General features: G+C 40.2%; 1 protein-coding gene across 2 annotated transcripts in view; it reads left to right on the forward strand.

The window, feature by feature from the left end:
* Positions 1 to 1,068: 1,068 nt before the first annotated feature.
* Positions 1,069 to 15,357, forward strand: part of QSOX2 (quiescin sulfhydryl oxidase 2) — a 37,080-nt gene continuing 22,791 nt past the window's right edge. Inside the window, exons 1-5 of one of the 2 annotated variants that reach the window (XM_034793876.1) lie at positions 1,069 to 1,352; positions 10,886 to 10,986; positions 13,293 to 13,341; positions 14,612 to 14,720; positions 14,914 to 15,004. In XM_034793876.1, the coding sequence (XP_034649767.1) occupies positions 1,091 to 1,352; positions 10,886 to 10,986; positions 13,293 to 13,341; positions 14,612 to 14,720; positions 14,914 to 15,004 (612 nt within the window). In that variant the 5' untranslated portion in view covers positions 1,069 to 1,090. The remainder of the gene's footprint in view (positions 1,353 to 10,885; positions 10,987 to 13,292; positions 13,342 to 14,611; positions 14,721 to 14,913; positions 15,005 to 15,357) is intronic. The other variant, XM_034793877.1, reaches the window with a different exon arrangement.

The raw sequence follows: 15,357 nt of genomic DNA on the forward strand, positions 1-15,357 counted from the left end.
GTGTGTGTTTCCATGCATCATTTTACAGTGCTTCTGAGTCTCACCAGTGTAAGGGAGAAACTCAGCTTTTTTGGGGGGAGTAGACTCCACTTCATTTATATGGAGCTTTCCTTCATTTAGGGCAGGCAGGACAGCTTCATTTGAGGGCACAAGATGCAATTTTTTTGGTGGGGGACAATTTTCAGGGCAGCACCCCTCTGTTTTCAGGGGGATACCTGTTCTCATTTTGCAGGGTCTCCCCTCATTTGAGTGATTGTTTTGGGGTGTCACTCTCCATTTTGGGGATGACTCCCTCATTGGAGTGAGTTTCTTTGAGTGACTCTCCCTCACTTGGAGGCAGCGTTCCCCAATTCTCACAATCTTATCTCGACTCTCATGATATTTGGCATTTTTCTTATAGTCCCAGCTCCTGGAATCTTGTGATTAGATGCAACTCGTGGCTGTCAAGTAAATAAAAAAGCCAGTAAGTTTCTAGGTTTCAGAGTAGCAGCCGTGTTAGTCTGTATCCGCAAAAAGAAGAACAGGAGTACTTGTGGCACCTTAGAGACTAACAAATTTATTAGAGCATAAGCTTTCGTGGACTACAGCCCACTTCTTCGGATGCATCCTAGTAAGTTTCTAGGCCTTGTGGCAGCAGAGAAAGGCTCAAAGACAGAATCTCCTAAAGGCTTGAAAGCCAGGAGGCAAATAAACAGAACCCCAAATTTATTATTATTTATATCCCTTCATTTTTGAAGGCTTGGGGCTGGCAATGCTGAGTGGGGGATGTTGATTCGGGGTGACTCCCCCTCATCTGTGGGGCAGTCAGTGCAGAAGTCCTAGTGTGGGGGGAGGGCTGATTCGGGGTGACTCCCCCCTGATCTGTCGTGCGTGTCAAATGCGTATAGGCGGCGGGGGCCTAATTCGGAGTGACTCCCCTCAGCCGCGGGGCGTGACAGTGCGGAAGCCCTGGGGGGCGTGTCTCGCGGACCCCGCCCCTCCTGCGTGCCAACCCCAGCCGGGTGCCGGTTGCTAGCCTAGGCCCGTCCCCAGGCCCGGCCTGTTGCTAGGGCGAGCGGCGGCCGGACTCCCCCGCCCCTCGGCTCCCAACATGGCGGCGGGTGGTGCAGGCGGCGGCTGCCCCCCGGCCCCGCTGCTGCTGCTGGGGCTGGTGGCGGCGGCCGGGCTGGGCGGGGAGGCGGCGCGGCTGTACCGGCCCGGGGAGGACCCGCTGACCGTGTTGGAGGCGGGCACCGTGCGCCGGGCGCTGCTCAACTCCTCGGCCGCCTGGGTGCTGCAGTTCTACAGCTCGTCGTGCGGCCACTGCATCGGCTTCGCCCCGACCTGGCGGGCCCTGGCCGGGGACGTGAAAGGTGAGTCCGGGAGCCCCCCCCCCCCCGATCCCTTCCCCGGGGAGCCCAGCCGCGCCTCCTCCGCACCGCCTCGGCCAGGGACGTGACCCTCTGCCCTCCTCCCCGCTGTGCGGGCTCCGGCTGGGGATGTGCCTGTAGCTCCCCCCCATTCCTACCCCCTCGCCCCCACTGCAGCACTTCGCCCTGGCTGCACATGGGAGAGAAGATTTCAGTCTCTCCTACTCCCCCCACCGTGTACCCCCTCAGCCCCTCCACCCACAGCAGCTTTGCCCTGCCCTTGAGATCTCTGCGTTGGGATGTGTAAAGTAATGGGGTGTCCCCCCCCTTAACATCACTGATCCTCCCGCCCCCACAATCCCCATTCACCCAGCTAGCCACCATAATAAGCAACTGTCAAAATATGACTGGGTGCACGTAGAGAGCGGGTTTTAGTTGGTAGATCTCAAAGCAATTTACCTCCCGGCATCCCATCACCAATCCAGTCCCCATAGCAAGCCCCCCTAATCTGTCCAACTTCCATCTGCCTCGCTTGTATGGGCTGCACCCCCTCTCCCCAGCAGAATCCTGGACAAGGACATCAACATTATACCCCAAATCCCAGTTTGCCCCCACTTTATTTTATTTACTTGTTGATTTGCAAAACATATATCAAAGATCTGCCCAGAAAGGCAATATGTAATAAATGGCAACAACCGTAGAAATAGTGAAAAATATTTTCAAATTAAGAAAAGAATCGCTGCTTTCACTGTCCTGAAGAAGAGAATTCCACCGCTGGGGTGTTGTGTATGTGCAAATATCAAGTATCCAGGTGCTTCACAGTGTAAAAGTGGAAGCTCTAACAGCATATGTGGTATATTTAGATTGTAAACGCTTTCAGGCACTGCATCTTCTGTATGTTTTGTAAAGTGCCTACCCTATTTTAAGAGCTAAACAAATAACGAAATAATAGTTTGAGCTGCAGTGCATTAATATAAAAAGGAAGACTGAACACTTGCAGAGAGCTGTATAGAGAAATGAAGATAGAAAAGAATGAAGTACTGTAAAAATCCAAACTGTAAGCCAAATTCTCAGAGGCATGGGGATTTACTGCTTAGATACCCTGATGATGGGCACCACCTAAGAACCTGAATAGAATTTTTGTCAAATGAAATGGCAACTGTACTAAATTCCTGTTAACAATCTTAGCATGTATGTCTTGAGAGGCCACCTTTATTTCCTTATTGTTATGAAATGCTATAGTCCCATATTGACTATAGGTTTTCACTCAGGCGCTGCCCCCCAGGAATGAACTTTCTGCTCCTATTAATGAATTTATAATATTTGGTTAATGAAAAGTGCCTGGCTTTCTTTTGGGTGTTGTGTAAACAATTTCTTTTTATTATTTTTATACATCAGCATGGCACCTTGTTAATTTTATGTACAAATAGCTTTCATTGCTTATAGTTAAAACGTATATTTTCTTACTAATAACTTTTTTCAGCAACATTTTAAACTTCTCCAGTCCAGAACACTTGGAATTTTTCATCAGCAGTCTGGCTTATTGGATCACCAAACACAAGATTTATATCATCCTTGACATGAGTTTGCCTTTCCCTTCATATGAATTGCAAGACACATTTGAGAACCTACTGGTTAAATGGATGAACCCTAGCCTGGTCTGAGACAGCCCTGGTGGCTAATCTGGAGGGTGGGTCCATATGCAGCACATTCAATGTGTTTCTCGCATATTGCTTGACACTGTAATGAATTTTCACTTGTGGCCTTCTGGAACACTGACTCTTACCCAGTGTGGCTGCTAATAGTGCTATCTCTCGCTTCTGTGCTCTTACACTTAGTACAGACACTCAGGTCCCAGCACAAAGCAAAAATAAGTGCTTCATTCCAAAAGGGAGTGTTGGATAAGAATAACAATGGGAAAATAGGCGGACATTCTGTGTGTGGTGTGAGACTGCCAGCAGTCATGTAATAGGACAGAATCATTTTGTAATAATCAGTATTTGATTTGTGTGCCAAAAAAGTTTTGTTACCCCTGTCCCTAGGTGTGATGTGTATTTAGTCACTTAAGATACTATTATTGTACTATTTTTACTCGTTGAGCTAGCACTGACCGTCATCTCAGAACCATATAGAATATACACCGGAAAGGTCGCTACCACAAGCTGCTTTCAGTCCAATATGACATTACTGATGACCAATCAAATGCAAATACCTTTAAAAAAAGAGAACTACCTGGGCAGTGCATTAAGCTTGATGGACTGAATGGTAGAAGTGTGGTTTGAAGAGGAATTTGAAAGAGAGATGGTGGAAGCTTGGCTCTCTGGAATAGAGAGGATCTTCCAACTCTTAATAGCAAAATTGGGTGATTTCCAGATAAATCTTTGCATCTTGGGACTTGTAAGGAAAGATACCTCTGTTCTCTTGTGAAATTCTGATTTATCTTATTTGGAGCCATTGTCTGTGCTTAACTTAGCACTGTATGGGTTCCAATTATTAGTTTTGAAAAAGGCTTTTTTTGCTTTGCTTTTTGGGGGGAGGGATAGCTCAGTGGTTTGAGCATTGGCCTGCTAAACCAAGGGTTGTGAGTTCAATCCTTGAGGGGGCCACTTGGGGATCTGGGGCAAAATCAGTACTTGGTCCTGCTAGAAGGCAGGGGGCTGGACTCGATGACCTTTCAAGGTCCCTTCCAGTTCTAGGAGATGGGATATCTCCATTATTTTTTTTTTAAATGCATCAGAGCTGGCAGCTCTTTGCAAATACAGCCATAGAGTTCGACTCAGCACTTCATAAGATTGGACCTTTGTTGAAACTTTATTTATATTATTGTGACCAACTGTGGGGTTAGGGGGAGCACCTTGTGGGAAGAGGGATTTGTGCTTCTAGCCACATCTGAAAATTTCCCCCCTAAAAGATTTACTTTTTTGTGATTGGCAGACCTTATTGCATTAGCAATTTGTCAGACCAAAATGGGCACTACTAACAGTGCAGTTGGTTAGGGCACTGTCTGAAATAACTTCTCTGTCTTAATTCTGGTCTACACTGGGGCGGGGGGGTCGATGTAAGATATGCAACTTCAGCTATGGGAATACGTTGACTTCAGCTACACTATCTTATTTCGACTTACCTCCCGTCCTCACGGCGCAGGATCGATGGCCGCGGCTCCCCCGTCGACTCTGCTTCCGCCTCTCGCCCTGGTGGAGTTCCGGAGTCGATCCGGTGGGTAGTCTGGACATACAATTTGTGTCTGGAAAGGTTGGTGTTAGTAGGAGACCCATGTGAACTGCCACAATGAGGAAGGAAATGGAAAATATTTCACACAGGGGGGACTACTCAGATTTATCTTTCCTGGGTGTTTTACTCAAACACTAAAATGTGTTTCAGATCTCCTGGCACTTGTCCACATAAGTAAATTGTACGAATTTAACAAAATAGAGTTAGGAATTTGTTTTGTGAATTTGGTGCATCCCCTTTGTGTGGCTGCTCTTAGGGCTTGTCTACATGACAACTGGAACCAAAATAACAAATTGGTTATAATTCACACTTAGTTATTTTGAGGAAAGTTTGAGTGTGGACACGCTTATTTCAGATGAAGAGTGTCATAAGCCAGAATAAATTCCCACACACAGATTTACATTGAAATAAATAAAGATGTGATTTACAACCTATTTTAGGTATTTCAGTTGTAGTTACCACATTGACAAGACATATGGATCTCTAAATCAATATAAGGCGCTCTTGTACAGAAACAGTGTCTACACAAGGGGGTTGCAGTGATTGAACTAAAGCAGTTTTTACTGATCTAGTTAAATTGGTGCAGGTTTTCTATATAGAGAAGGCCTGTGCTAATGTAGTTCACTTTTATTCCTTTCTTGAAGGTCTCAAATTCTGCAGTAACAACTGCAAACTTCAAACACTGAAAGCAGGAACCATGGCTGCTTTATGCAATGCCACGTACCCTGATGGAGCATCAAAACTTATATTTTCATTTAGGTATCTCTCTACTCTTCCATCAAAATAAACATTAAAATTAATTTTGGAGTTGGTCCTGATGGTGCCCAATTGCTAAAATACTCAATATTAAAACAGTTTCCAGGACTGCTGCTCTATTTAAGTTTACTATTGCTATTTTTTTAAAGGCAATTAAAACTTGCCTGTAATATTTGCTTTGGGGCTGGAATTTTACATAATAGTTCTCAGTGCAAAGATAACTGAAAAACCCTGTGACCACTGCTTCCGAAGCTGGCACTTGTGTCTTCCTTCTTATTTCTTAAATGAACACCTTTTCAGGAGAAGCTGTATAGTCCAGGAATAGACTTTCATGCTAGTTCTACACCTGATCATCAGGGAATACTAATAAAGGGAAGCCCTGCAATGTCTCTCTTATCTGTTACTAAACATTCATAATGGAGAAAACTGCAATGCCAGTAGTATATAAGAGAAAAAAATTTGTGAAAAGGTGTTCCCTCTTTAGTAATGTTTTGATGTTGATACGTTGGATACTTTAGAATATTAAGTGTTGATAGGTTTAATCTAAATACAGTCAATTTGACCAGCCTTTGAATTTATCGTTTGTACTTTTATATTTGCAGGGATCTATAAGGGAGGCTGGAAAATTCTTCAGAATAAGTAGTAATAGTCTTCTTTTAAATAATTTTACTGGATTTCCTTTGACACACATGAGGTACTTAGAGATCCTCCAATGTAATCTGTATCAGAAATTGTTTTCCATTGATATCCCTAACTTTCATTTTTGGAACAATTTCCAATATATTTAAATATATAGCAAAGTATTGCTGTTACTTTGGAAGCACTGGACTAAATTTAGCATGTGAGATGTGGCATGTTAAATTTTTAACTCTTTAGTAATGCAGTGTTGGAAAATCTTGGTACTATTTTTCATTCTGCATTCATTGAAAACTATTTGGGCCTTTCCAGTAATACTACTATCACTTTAAAATCTAATATGCAGTAGTGTTGTAGGCTGCAATGCCACTGTAAATAAAATGTGTACGATCTAGGCTGCGTGTTACAGAGGTGAACAGAAGCATGGGTTTCACTTCCCTTAGAAAACTAAAGGCTCTTTTAACAGAAGTGAATGCTAAACTGCTCGCATCCCAGCTGGTGCTCTTTAACCCAAGTATTTAGCTAGTGATGGGCTTGCATTGTTGTAAAGTAGGCTGTTTGCATTCGGTTTATAGTGCTTCTGTTCATTGTGTGTAGGGGGATCAAGACAGGTGGAAAAGGGAGGAGGAGTGGTAAAAGTTGAATGAGACAGATACCATGAAGCCAAACTTTGTTTTTTAATTTTGCATTTTATTTGATAAAATAGACTGTTGTATTCACAGGAACACAAAAGCTACATGTCCATCTGCTCTAGGATGCTTATAGTTACTGCTGGCGCCTGTTCAGCTGTTGGCATGTTCGCTACAACTGAAATTCTCAATCAGCTGCCCCATCCTTCCTGATAAAAATGCAGGAGTTCTTTCAAAGAAAAACAAAGGTCACGCTAAATTTCAAAAGCAGCCTGGCATAGAAATGTCGATCAAGTTTTGAACTTAATGAAATTTTCATGTCCTTTGATGCAGAGGCAAGTTTAACTTTAGTATGTTTTTAAATTTTAAGGAGTTTGTTGATTCGCAGGAATTCGTAAATGAAAAAACTCCCAAAGACACTAGCATTAATAGTGACAGATGAATCTTCAACTTCTGCCAAAGCTGTTTGGATTCTTCTTTCGGTATTTTAAAGTAACTACTTGAGGATTCTCCTTCGACATACTGGTATTGTAGGGAATGGCTTAAAAAGAAAATTCCTGAGTTCTTATGCATCCAAGAACAATTGTACAGATTAAGTCTTGTCTGCATTCGGAGAATTTTGCTAGCTACAGCAGTGTTCAGAAATGGTGATCAGACACCAGATGTGGTTCTACCAGCACCACACTTGACAGACATTTTCTAGCATGACTATGAAAGCACCATTTCTCTGCATAGTACAGACAGATTTTTTTGGAATTGAGAGAGAATGATGCTAGCAGAACCTGAGTTGCAAATTGCTTTCCACCCTCATCAAGTCCTGAAGCACAGTTTCTGAAAATGACTTGTGTGGTGTGACCACCAAACTTTGTCCAGCTGTGAATTGCTTTTAAAATATTATAAGCCCTATTAAGTACATGGCTTTATTGTTTACTTTTGGGAAAAGGGAGGGAGAGCCTTAGCTTCATCTCCACACCTACACGGAAAAATAACTTGTAAGATAAAATTCAGTATTTCCTACAGATGGATGCTTGCATTCCACAACTTCTTTTTGTAAAGTATAGTAGTATAGGACAGCAAGAAGAGAGGCGTATTACTGTATCTTATGTCATTGCGCAGTTTCACTGTGAAACTGGAATAATAAACATTAATACAGCTCTTCATGTTGAATATTTCCTAAAATGTTTTTTCCTCAAATAAGGGAACGGTTGCCATCTGTTACACCAACTGGATGATAGTATTAACTATATTTAGTTTAGTTATATGCAATTTGAGAATTCAGAATGATGTGATCTGTTGTTCCAGTGCAATTTGTATGATATTGGTTTTTATTAGGGTTTGAAATTACCTACTGAAGCTAGTCGGATTAAACTGGTTGCACAACATGGCATGAAATGTCACTATGATTTTGCTTATTGATCATGATGCAGACATTTTAAAGTTTTTTTTCTCTCCTTTTGTCCTTCCTACTGTGTTATGCGTTATCACTAACGAAAAATCCCTGATTATTCATAGATGGATACCCTATCTTCATAATAATAAAACAAATGCTTTATCCTTATAGAAGGAATGGCTTGGTGAGCACATTGTTATGCTGAAAATATTGATCTGTAGATGTGGAATGTATCAGCCACTCTAAGACAACAATATTATACAAATTATTTGTTTTAGGAGAAGTGAACTGTAGCTTTCTACTTCTATAAAGAGGGACTTTATTCCTGACTCCCAACATATAAATCCACTATAAAGTATCCAGAGATTAGACTATATTTCAGATTGGTCTTCAATCCAACAGGCAGTACCTGAAGACAAAAGAAACTATTTCCTGTACACATTATTGCTTTTTCTCAGAGCTAGATGATAATTTTACCAGGATAGAAAGATTTAGAATTCTTGCAAGAAGTGTGTGAACTATTATATGACATACCATTGATTCTAAGTTTTGTAAACTATGCTGTAGACCTTCAGTGGAGAGTACTAAAAAACTTGTACCACTTGTGCATGCATTTAATTGGGTAAGGGATTGTAACAGCAGTCATTTCTTCTGCCTAGAAATAAACTTTGGGAGAGGCAGTTATTAAGACCATAACTTTCCCGATCTCACCTTTTTGACACACTGAATGGAAAGTCCTTTTTAAGTCTCTGCCTCTGTTGTCCTGAGGACAGCAAGCATTGACGCTTTTTGTCAGATGCTTTTTGGTGTGATGTGAGAATACTGCATGAACAATCCAGTTTGAGCCTACAAAACAATATTTGAGGCTGTCTGTTAAAACTGTTATTGTAGTCTGCCAGATGAAAATAGAATGGAATTAGTTATAAACAAATCCTTCTGGAAAATGCCTCGGGTTATGATACTGCTGTAAGAATTCCTCTGTCAATGCCAAAGAGAGACTACATCCTATTAAGTTATGGATATATAGCCAAAAAAAATTGTTAGTATACTTGTTTTGTTCACAGTCTAGCAATTTGACATGACATTAAGGTTGCACTAATTACAGTAAAAGTTACCTAGCTCTTCTTATGCTTGCTAAGTTTAGAACTCTGGGGCAAAAAAATATTGACAATTCTAAAGTTCTTGATGCAAAGCTGACAACATGAATGTATCTGTTTGCTTTAGTACCACACGTACACATGGGACTTAAACGTCAACAGTGTGTGTGAATACCAAAGGCTCCAAAAGCTTGGAAGCGTGTGTGAACTATCCGAGCTACTTGGAGCTGCAAAATTGAGTTGGAAATCTCACAAGAACAGCTTGATTTGCAGCATTTTGGCATTTACACTTCACAGTCCATGGAGGGCATGTGTGGGCAAAAACAGAGGAAATAGGTCAAGCTAACGTCTTTAAAAATATCTGAATAAAGCTTTGGATGAAAATTGAGGGACAATGATGTTAATTTATCTGAGCCAGTTCACTCATCCCTAATAAGCGTATTCTATCACACAACAAAATGAATAATGAAAATGAGTGATAATAATCCTTTTCCAAATGTCAAGCCTTTTATCTTTGGCCTCCAACAAGAAACACAAGTTTCTTTAAAAGCCACTAAAGAATGATTAAACTGATGGTACAGCAAGGAAAGTGACATATGCTATTTCTTGTTTCCTATTGCGGGGGAGGACATGCTGGAGATGGGACCTTTTCAATGCTGAGGGCTGGCTTTTGAAGCTCCCTCCTTGAGGATGTCTAGAGTTGTCATGGCTGTTTTCCAAACTTCTCTGGGTTAGTTATGGACATTTAATGTTCCCTTGTTTCCTCCCATTATTCTGCATAGGTAGGGGAGGAAGGTTGTTGGGGAGTGAGAGTTGCAACAGAACTTTATTTTTAAAAGATTGAATATTTTTCTGTACGGTGCACAGGTATCTCTTAGCAATGAAGCTTAATACATTTAAATGTTTACTGGCAGCATGTACTTCACCATATTACTTTAAAATACTGATAAAGGGGGAAAGAAACTAACTATTAAAGGCCTCCAAAGGTTCTCTAATCAAAATGGTTTGTGTAAGAATGTTTCAAGCGATTTATCATTCCAAATATTTGTAGTTATTCTCAATACAACTCTTTACAAAACTTGAAACTACACCCCAATTAATCTTCATGGTTCTGTGTTTGCTCAGATATTTTCCAGTTGCATCCAGCATGCCCTTGGACAGCACTTGCACCTAAGAGCACCTTCATTAATCAAAATGTGAGCTTTGTGGTTTAATTAGGCATTGCACCATTTTGTAAGCCTCTGAATAAGTTACAAGTTCAGCAAAAAGCAGGTCTATGTTACCATCAGCTCCGATAGATTATACATCATCTATGTAACCATGTAGCTGAAAGCCATGCAGATGGGTGACCATTATGTTCACCTTTGAAAACTGACATGAAGAATACAGTTAACTGAATAATGAGCTTAGCTGACAGGATAAACCAGAGAATGCAGTACCACTTGTTAGTGTTGAGTTGGGCCCTGCTTCATCCACTTGGACTGAGTAAATGCCAGCAGCCTTAGAGAGAAGTCTAATTGTTTGGTTTGGGTTTCTTTTTCTTTAGATTTGTTGAAAATACTTCTCTCCATTGTGGTAGATGTCATCTTTAGTTAGTCTTCAAAACTAATCAGCCAAATTATTATTGAGGGTGCAAATGTAGGACAGATGTGCCCAGACCTACGACTTGATCCTCCCCCATTGAAGTTGGTGAGAGTTTTGCCATTGACTTCCATGGGAGCCGGAGCATGACCTAAGATAGGATGCCTGGTCACCGCTGCACCAAAAAGTAAATGTGTTTTATTTATTTATTTTCAGACTGGGAACCTGCCATCAGGATTGGTGTGCTGGATTGCGGGGAGGAAGAGAACTATGAGACCTGTAAAGAATATGGTATTCTCTACTATCCAACTTTTAGGGTAAGTAGCACGATATACAGCATCAGGCAAATGGTGGTCATTCCATTTTGTAAAAAAATACTTGTTTTAAATCTCAAACGGTTTCTATTATTCCATGTTCCAAACTACAACTGTTGAACCTCCTACCTGTAGTTAAAAACAGAGCAAACTTATTTACCCAGTATATTGTGTACTTGTTCTTGGATTTGGGTGCTTTCTTTTTCTTCTGCAAAGATTCTTGTGATTATAATAAAAGATGTTTCAGGCTCTGTTAATCAAAAGAATGGAATAGATTATGCAATTATATGAATCAGCTGGACTTATGATTGTCCTAAACACTGAATTAGAATTTTTCAAACATAAGACATGTGGCCCAGGAAGCAATATATTCTTAAAAGCATTTTTTGTGTCTCCCATCACTAAGGTATCTGGATGCAATATATTTTTGTTAGCTGTTAAACATGTAAAGATCCATATATAGTAAATATTAATAGAGTTATACATTTTGTTTCAGTTAGTGACATGAGGGTAAATCCGGTAGTTCAAAACCGATACATCAGGGACAAAGATGGAATCAAGTAGCTGATTTCATGAGGGACTGTGTGTTAGTTAGTCTTGTAATCTTTGGATCAATCGTTCGCTAGCCTCATATCATTCTTAACTTTTTACTTCACAGTTCACTTAAATTGAATTTAAAAATACTTTCTACTGTTTGCCAAGAGAATCAGGAACTGTGTTTAATACGGAAATTTTGCATCTAAGGATGAAAATGAACTTCTGTTTTTGCCATGATCTTCCCTGTTGTTTGTAATCATCATCATTATTTACCCCATGTGAGAATAAAATGGGGGACAAGGAGAATCTCAATAAAAAGTTTGTAGTGTGAGAAGGCAGAAGAGAGGTGTTATAATATAAAAACTGTTTGTTCTTCTGATGGTGGGAAAAACAATAGTGATTTTTTTTTTCTTTTATCATGTTGTGAGACCAAAACCTGACTCATTTCTTCCCAAAGCACTGTATGTTTTGCTTTTTAAAATAGGTAGAAGTTATGTTGCATTATGTGTTTTGTTTTAACCACCAGAGGGAGTTAAGAATGTTTAGGGTGTCAGCAATATTCTTTAGCACGGAATCATAGAAACGTAGGGCAGGAAGGGACCTCGAGAGGTCATTTAGTTCAGCCCCGCATGCTGAGTCAGGACCAAGTTAACCTAGACCATTCCTGACAGGTGTTTGTCCAACAAATGGGGATTCTACAATCTCCATTGGTAACCTATTCCAGTACTTACTTATCTTTATCCTAATAACTAACCTAAACCCCTTGCTGCAGATTGATTGCTTCTTGTCTTACCTTCAGGGGACATGAAGAACAATTGATCACTATGCTATTTATAACAGCCCTTAGCATATTTGAAGATTTACCATGTCCTCCCTTAGTCTTCTTTTCAGAACATTCCCATTTTTTTAACGCTTCCTCATAGGTCAGGTTTTCTAAACTTCTGTATCATATTTGTTGCTCTGGCCTGTTTCCTTGAAATGTGGGGCCCAAAACTGGACACAGCTGAGGCAACACACGTGCCGAGTAGATCAGGACAATCACATCCTGTGTCTTACATATGACACTCCTAATAATACACCCCAGGATATTAGCAACTGCACTGTAGTGTTGGCTCCTGTTCAGTTTGTGATTCGCTGTAACCCACAGCTCCTTCTCAGGAGTACTACTGCCTCGCCAGTGATTCCCCATTTTATATTGGTGCATTTAATTTTTCCTGTGTAACTTTGCAGTTGTCTTTATTGACTTGCGTTGTGTTGATTTCAGACCAGTTGTCCAATCTATCAAGTATCAGTTAATAGTATTGCTAAGTAAATCATCCGTATGAGTCAACCTCTCAATCCTAACCTTGTCTATGAAGTTGGAGACTTGAGTTGAATTTTTTCAAAATGCCTCTGAAAATTGTTGTTGTTTTTTTTTTTCCTGAGAAAATCCATATGGAATTTTATGTCACTAGTTTGTTAAATTATATCAATTTTTGACTTTTAAGAGTTTGTTTAAGGATCAGTGGGCAAGATCCACAGCTGGTGTAAATCAGCAACCATTATAACCACACCAGCTGAGGATCAGCCCTTGGAATTTACCAGGCAAGAGTAAAATTTCACTTGTATATTCTGCTTGTCTGTAAGCTAAGTAACAATGTGTGATGAATTAAACTGTAAAAAGCAAGAACTCCTGAAAATTGTGTTCTGCCTCTGAACTGAGCTTTCCTGAAGTACTTTTTCCCCTTGAGCCATGAGTTGTCTTCAAAGGAATATTTTTTTTCACCCCACAGTACTTCAAAGCATTTACAAAGCAGTTCACAACTGGGGAAAATTACAAAGGTAAGAAAACCGCACTCTAACCTATCTCAAAAGCATTTATCCCACTATCCCAGAGTACATTATATAATAAACAAGATTTCTTTACCCATCAATAAAATTCAGACATCCCTAGGTGGAATACACAGGCTGTTTAACGGTACAGTAAGCAACTGTTTAGAATAGGTTAAAAATATCCTTTGAAAATGAAACTGCAGGGGAAATTTTAGATGGCAGAATGTAATTGCTAGAGTTTATATTTGTCCGGGACGGTGGAGTTAACACACCTGTGCTTTTAAAATACGTTATGGTATTTAATTGCTGCAAGTGGGCAGATCCTTCATTTTAAATCTCATTTAAAAAAACCACACACACCTCTCAGCAGCATGGTGTCCCTGTTGAAGCACTTGCTTGGCTCTGACTTCAATGGAGGATTGCCACCTTCTGATTTACCAGCACTGCTTTCTCCAACACCTGAATTTATTAGAAGTCCTTCATTTAAATGTTAAACAACGTTGGACTTTATGGCTCTGATATGGTCACACCGTGAAGTGGTCTGGCTGAAGACTAAAGTAATACATCTTTTCATTTGGACTAACATATAAAAGGCCAGAAGTCAGAAAACAGACCACCTGCACCATTGACCCTTCCGGTAGAATATTATTGCAATTGTACCTGCTATTTTTAGGGTTTGTGAGTAGGTTGCTTCTGTTGGCAAAACAGTTTAAGGAATCCGTTTTTAGGCTTGATTTCCCCCCCCCCCCCCCCCCCCCCCCCCCCCCCTCCCGTTAAACTAAAAAACCCTTTATTATTTATTGCCCTTTGTGGCTGGCTGTTACCTTACCTGGGCCATTTGTTAAGAGCGTTACACCAGTGGCTCAAATTTTCAATGCTTGCTGTTAGCCAGTGTGCAAACAAAAAGCGTTCATTTGGTCACTGAACATCTCCATTGCGAAAAAGCTGCTTGAACTCCTGCCACTACAAGAGTTGTTTGTGTGTGAGTGTAGACCAGGATGATGCAAGATGATAGTGTATTGAAGATGAAACTGATGAGACGCAGGTGAGCTATTTTGAGTAACAAATATCTTTGTTTCTTTTAAGCTTTTTGGGAAAACGACTTTTAAAAAAAAGTCTGCAAACTTAATCTTACAAATAAAAGTACTTCTACGCCCTCCTAAAACAAACATTGTCACCTAGCTTTTTAACTAAAAGAACCTCAAACAGAGAATGAGACAACCTGAACTTAGTGATACTTTTCTGTCTTCTGAATAGTTCTTTATTTATCTGTTGTTAGCAGGGTCAGATCGTGAGCTCCAAACCGTTCGTCAGATGATGATTGATTTTCTACAGAACCATTCCCAAGAATCAAGACCACCTGCTTGCCCTGCCTTGGATCCAATTCCGTAAGAATCTTGTTTGAAAAAACAGAAAATATTGTACGCTTAGTAAGCTACTCAAATAAAATGTCAGGACTGTTTCCAAGGATAAAGAATGTTTTTGTATTTCTGTTTAACAAATACTTAGAGTAAGTTCATGTTGTGAATAATGAGAACATTGAATTCTTCATGTGCTAAATAGCTTTCCTTTTCTTAAAAGGTCCAGTGAGATTTCTTCTCTTTTTGACAAGAATAGTCATCATTATACTGCCATTGTGGTTGAAAGTAGTAACTCCTATGTTGGGCGAGAGGTAATGTGTGACTTCTGAATTTAATCCAATATTTAAATCATGAATAATACAATTGAGGTTATATTTTATTCAGTCAGTGGAACTATTCATGTGAATAAAGGTGCGCCTGCTTGCAGGATTGGCATGTAAGTAGTTAAAGCCAGATCATATGCATTTAGAATATGACTAAGCCATGTGCTGCCATAAGACATTGGCTTTTACTTTAGTCACAGAGAGGAGTGTGTTTTTTAAAGAAATGCAATTTTACTTTTCTTGCTATTGGGATTCCTTTCATGCCTTAGTGGAAGTTTAGTTTATCCTCCTCAATATTAGCAAAATACTTCTGACTGTCAAACCTCACTTCATCACAGGAA

The sequence above is a fragment of the Trachemys scripta genome, chromosome 17 (genome assembly GCF_013100865.1).
Source record: "Trachemys scripta elegans isolate TJP31775 chromosome 17, CAS_Tse_1.0, whole genome shotgun sequence".
NCBI classification, from domain to species: domain Eukaryota; kingdom Metazoa; phylum Chordata; order Testudines; family Emydidae; genus Trachemys; species Trachemys scripta.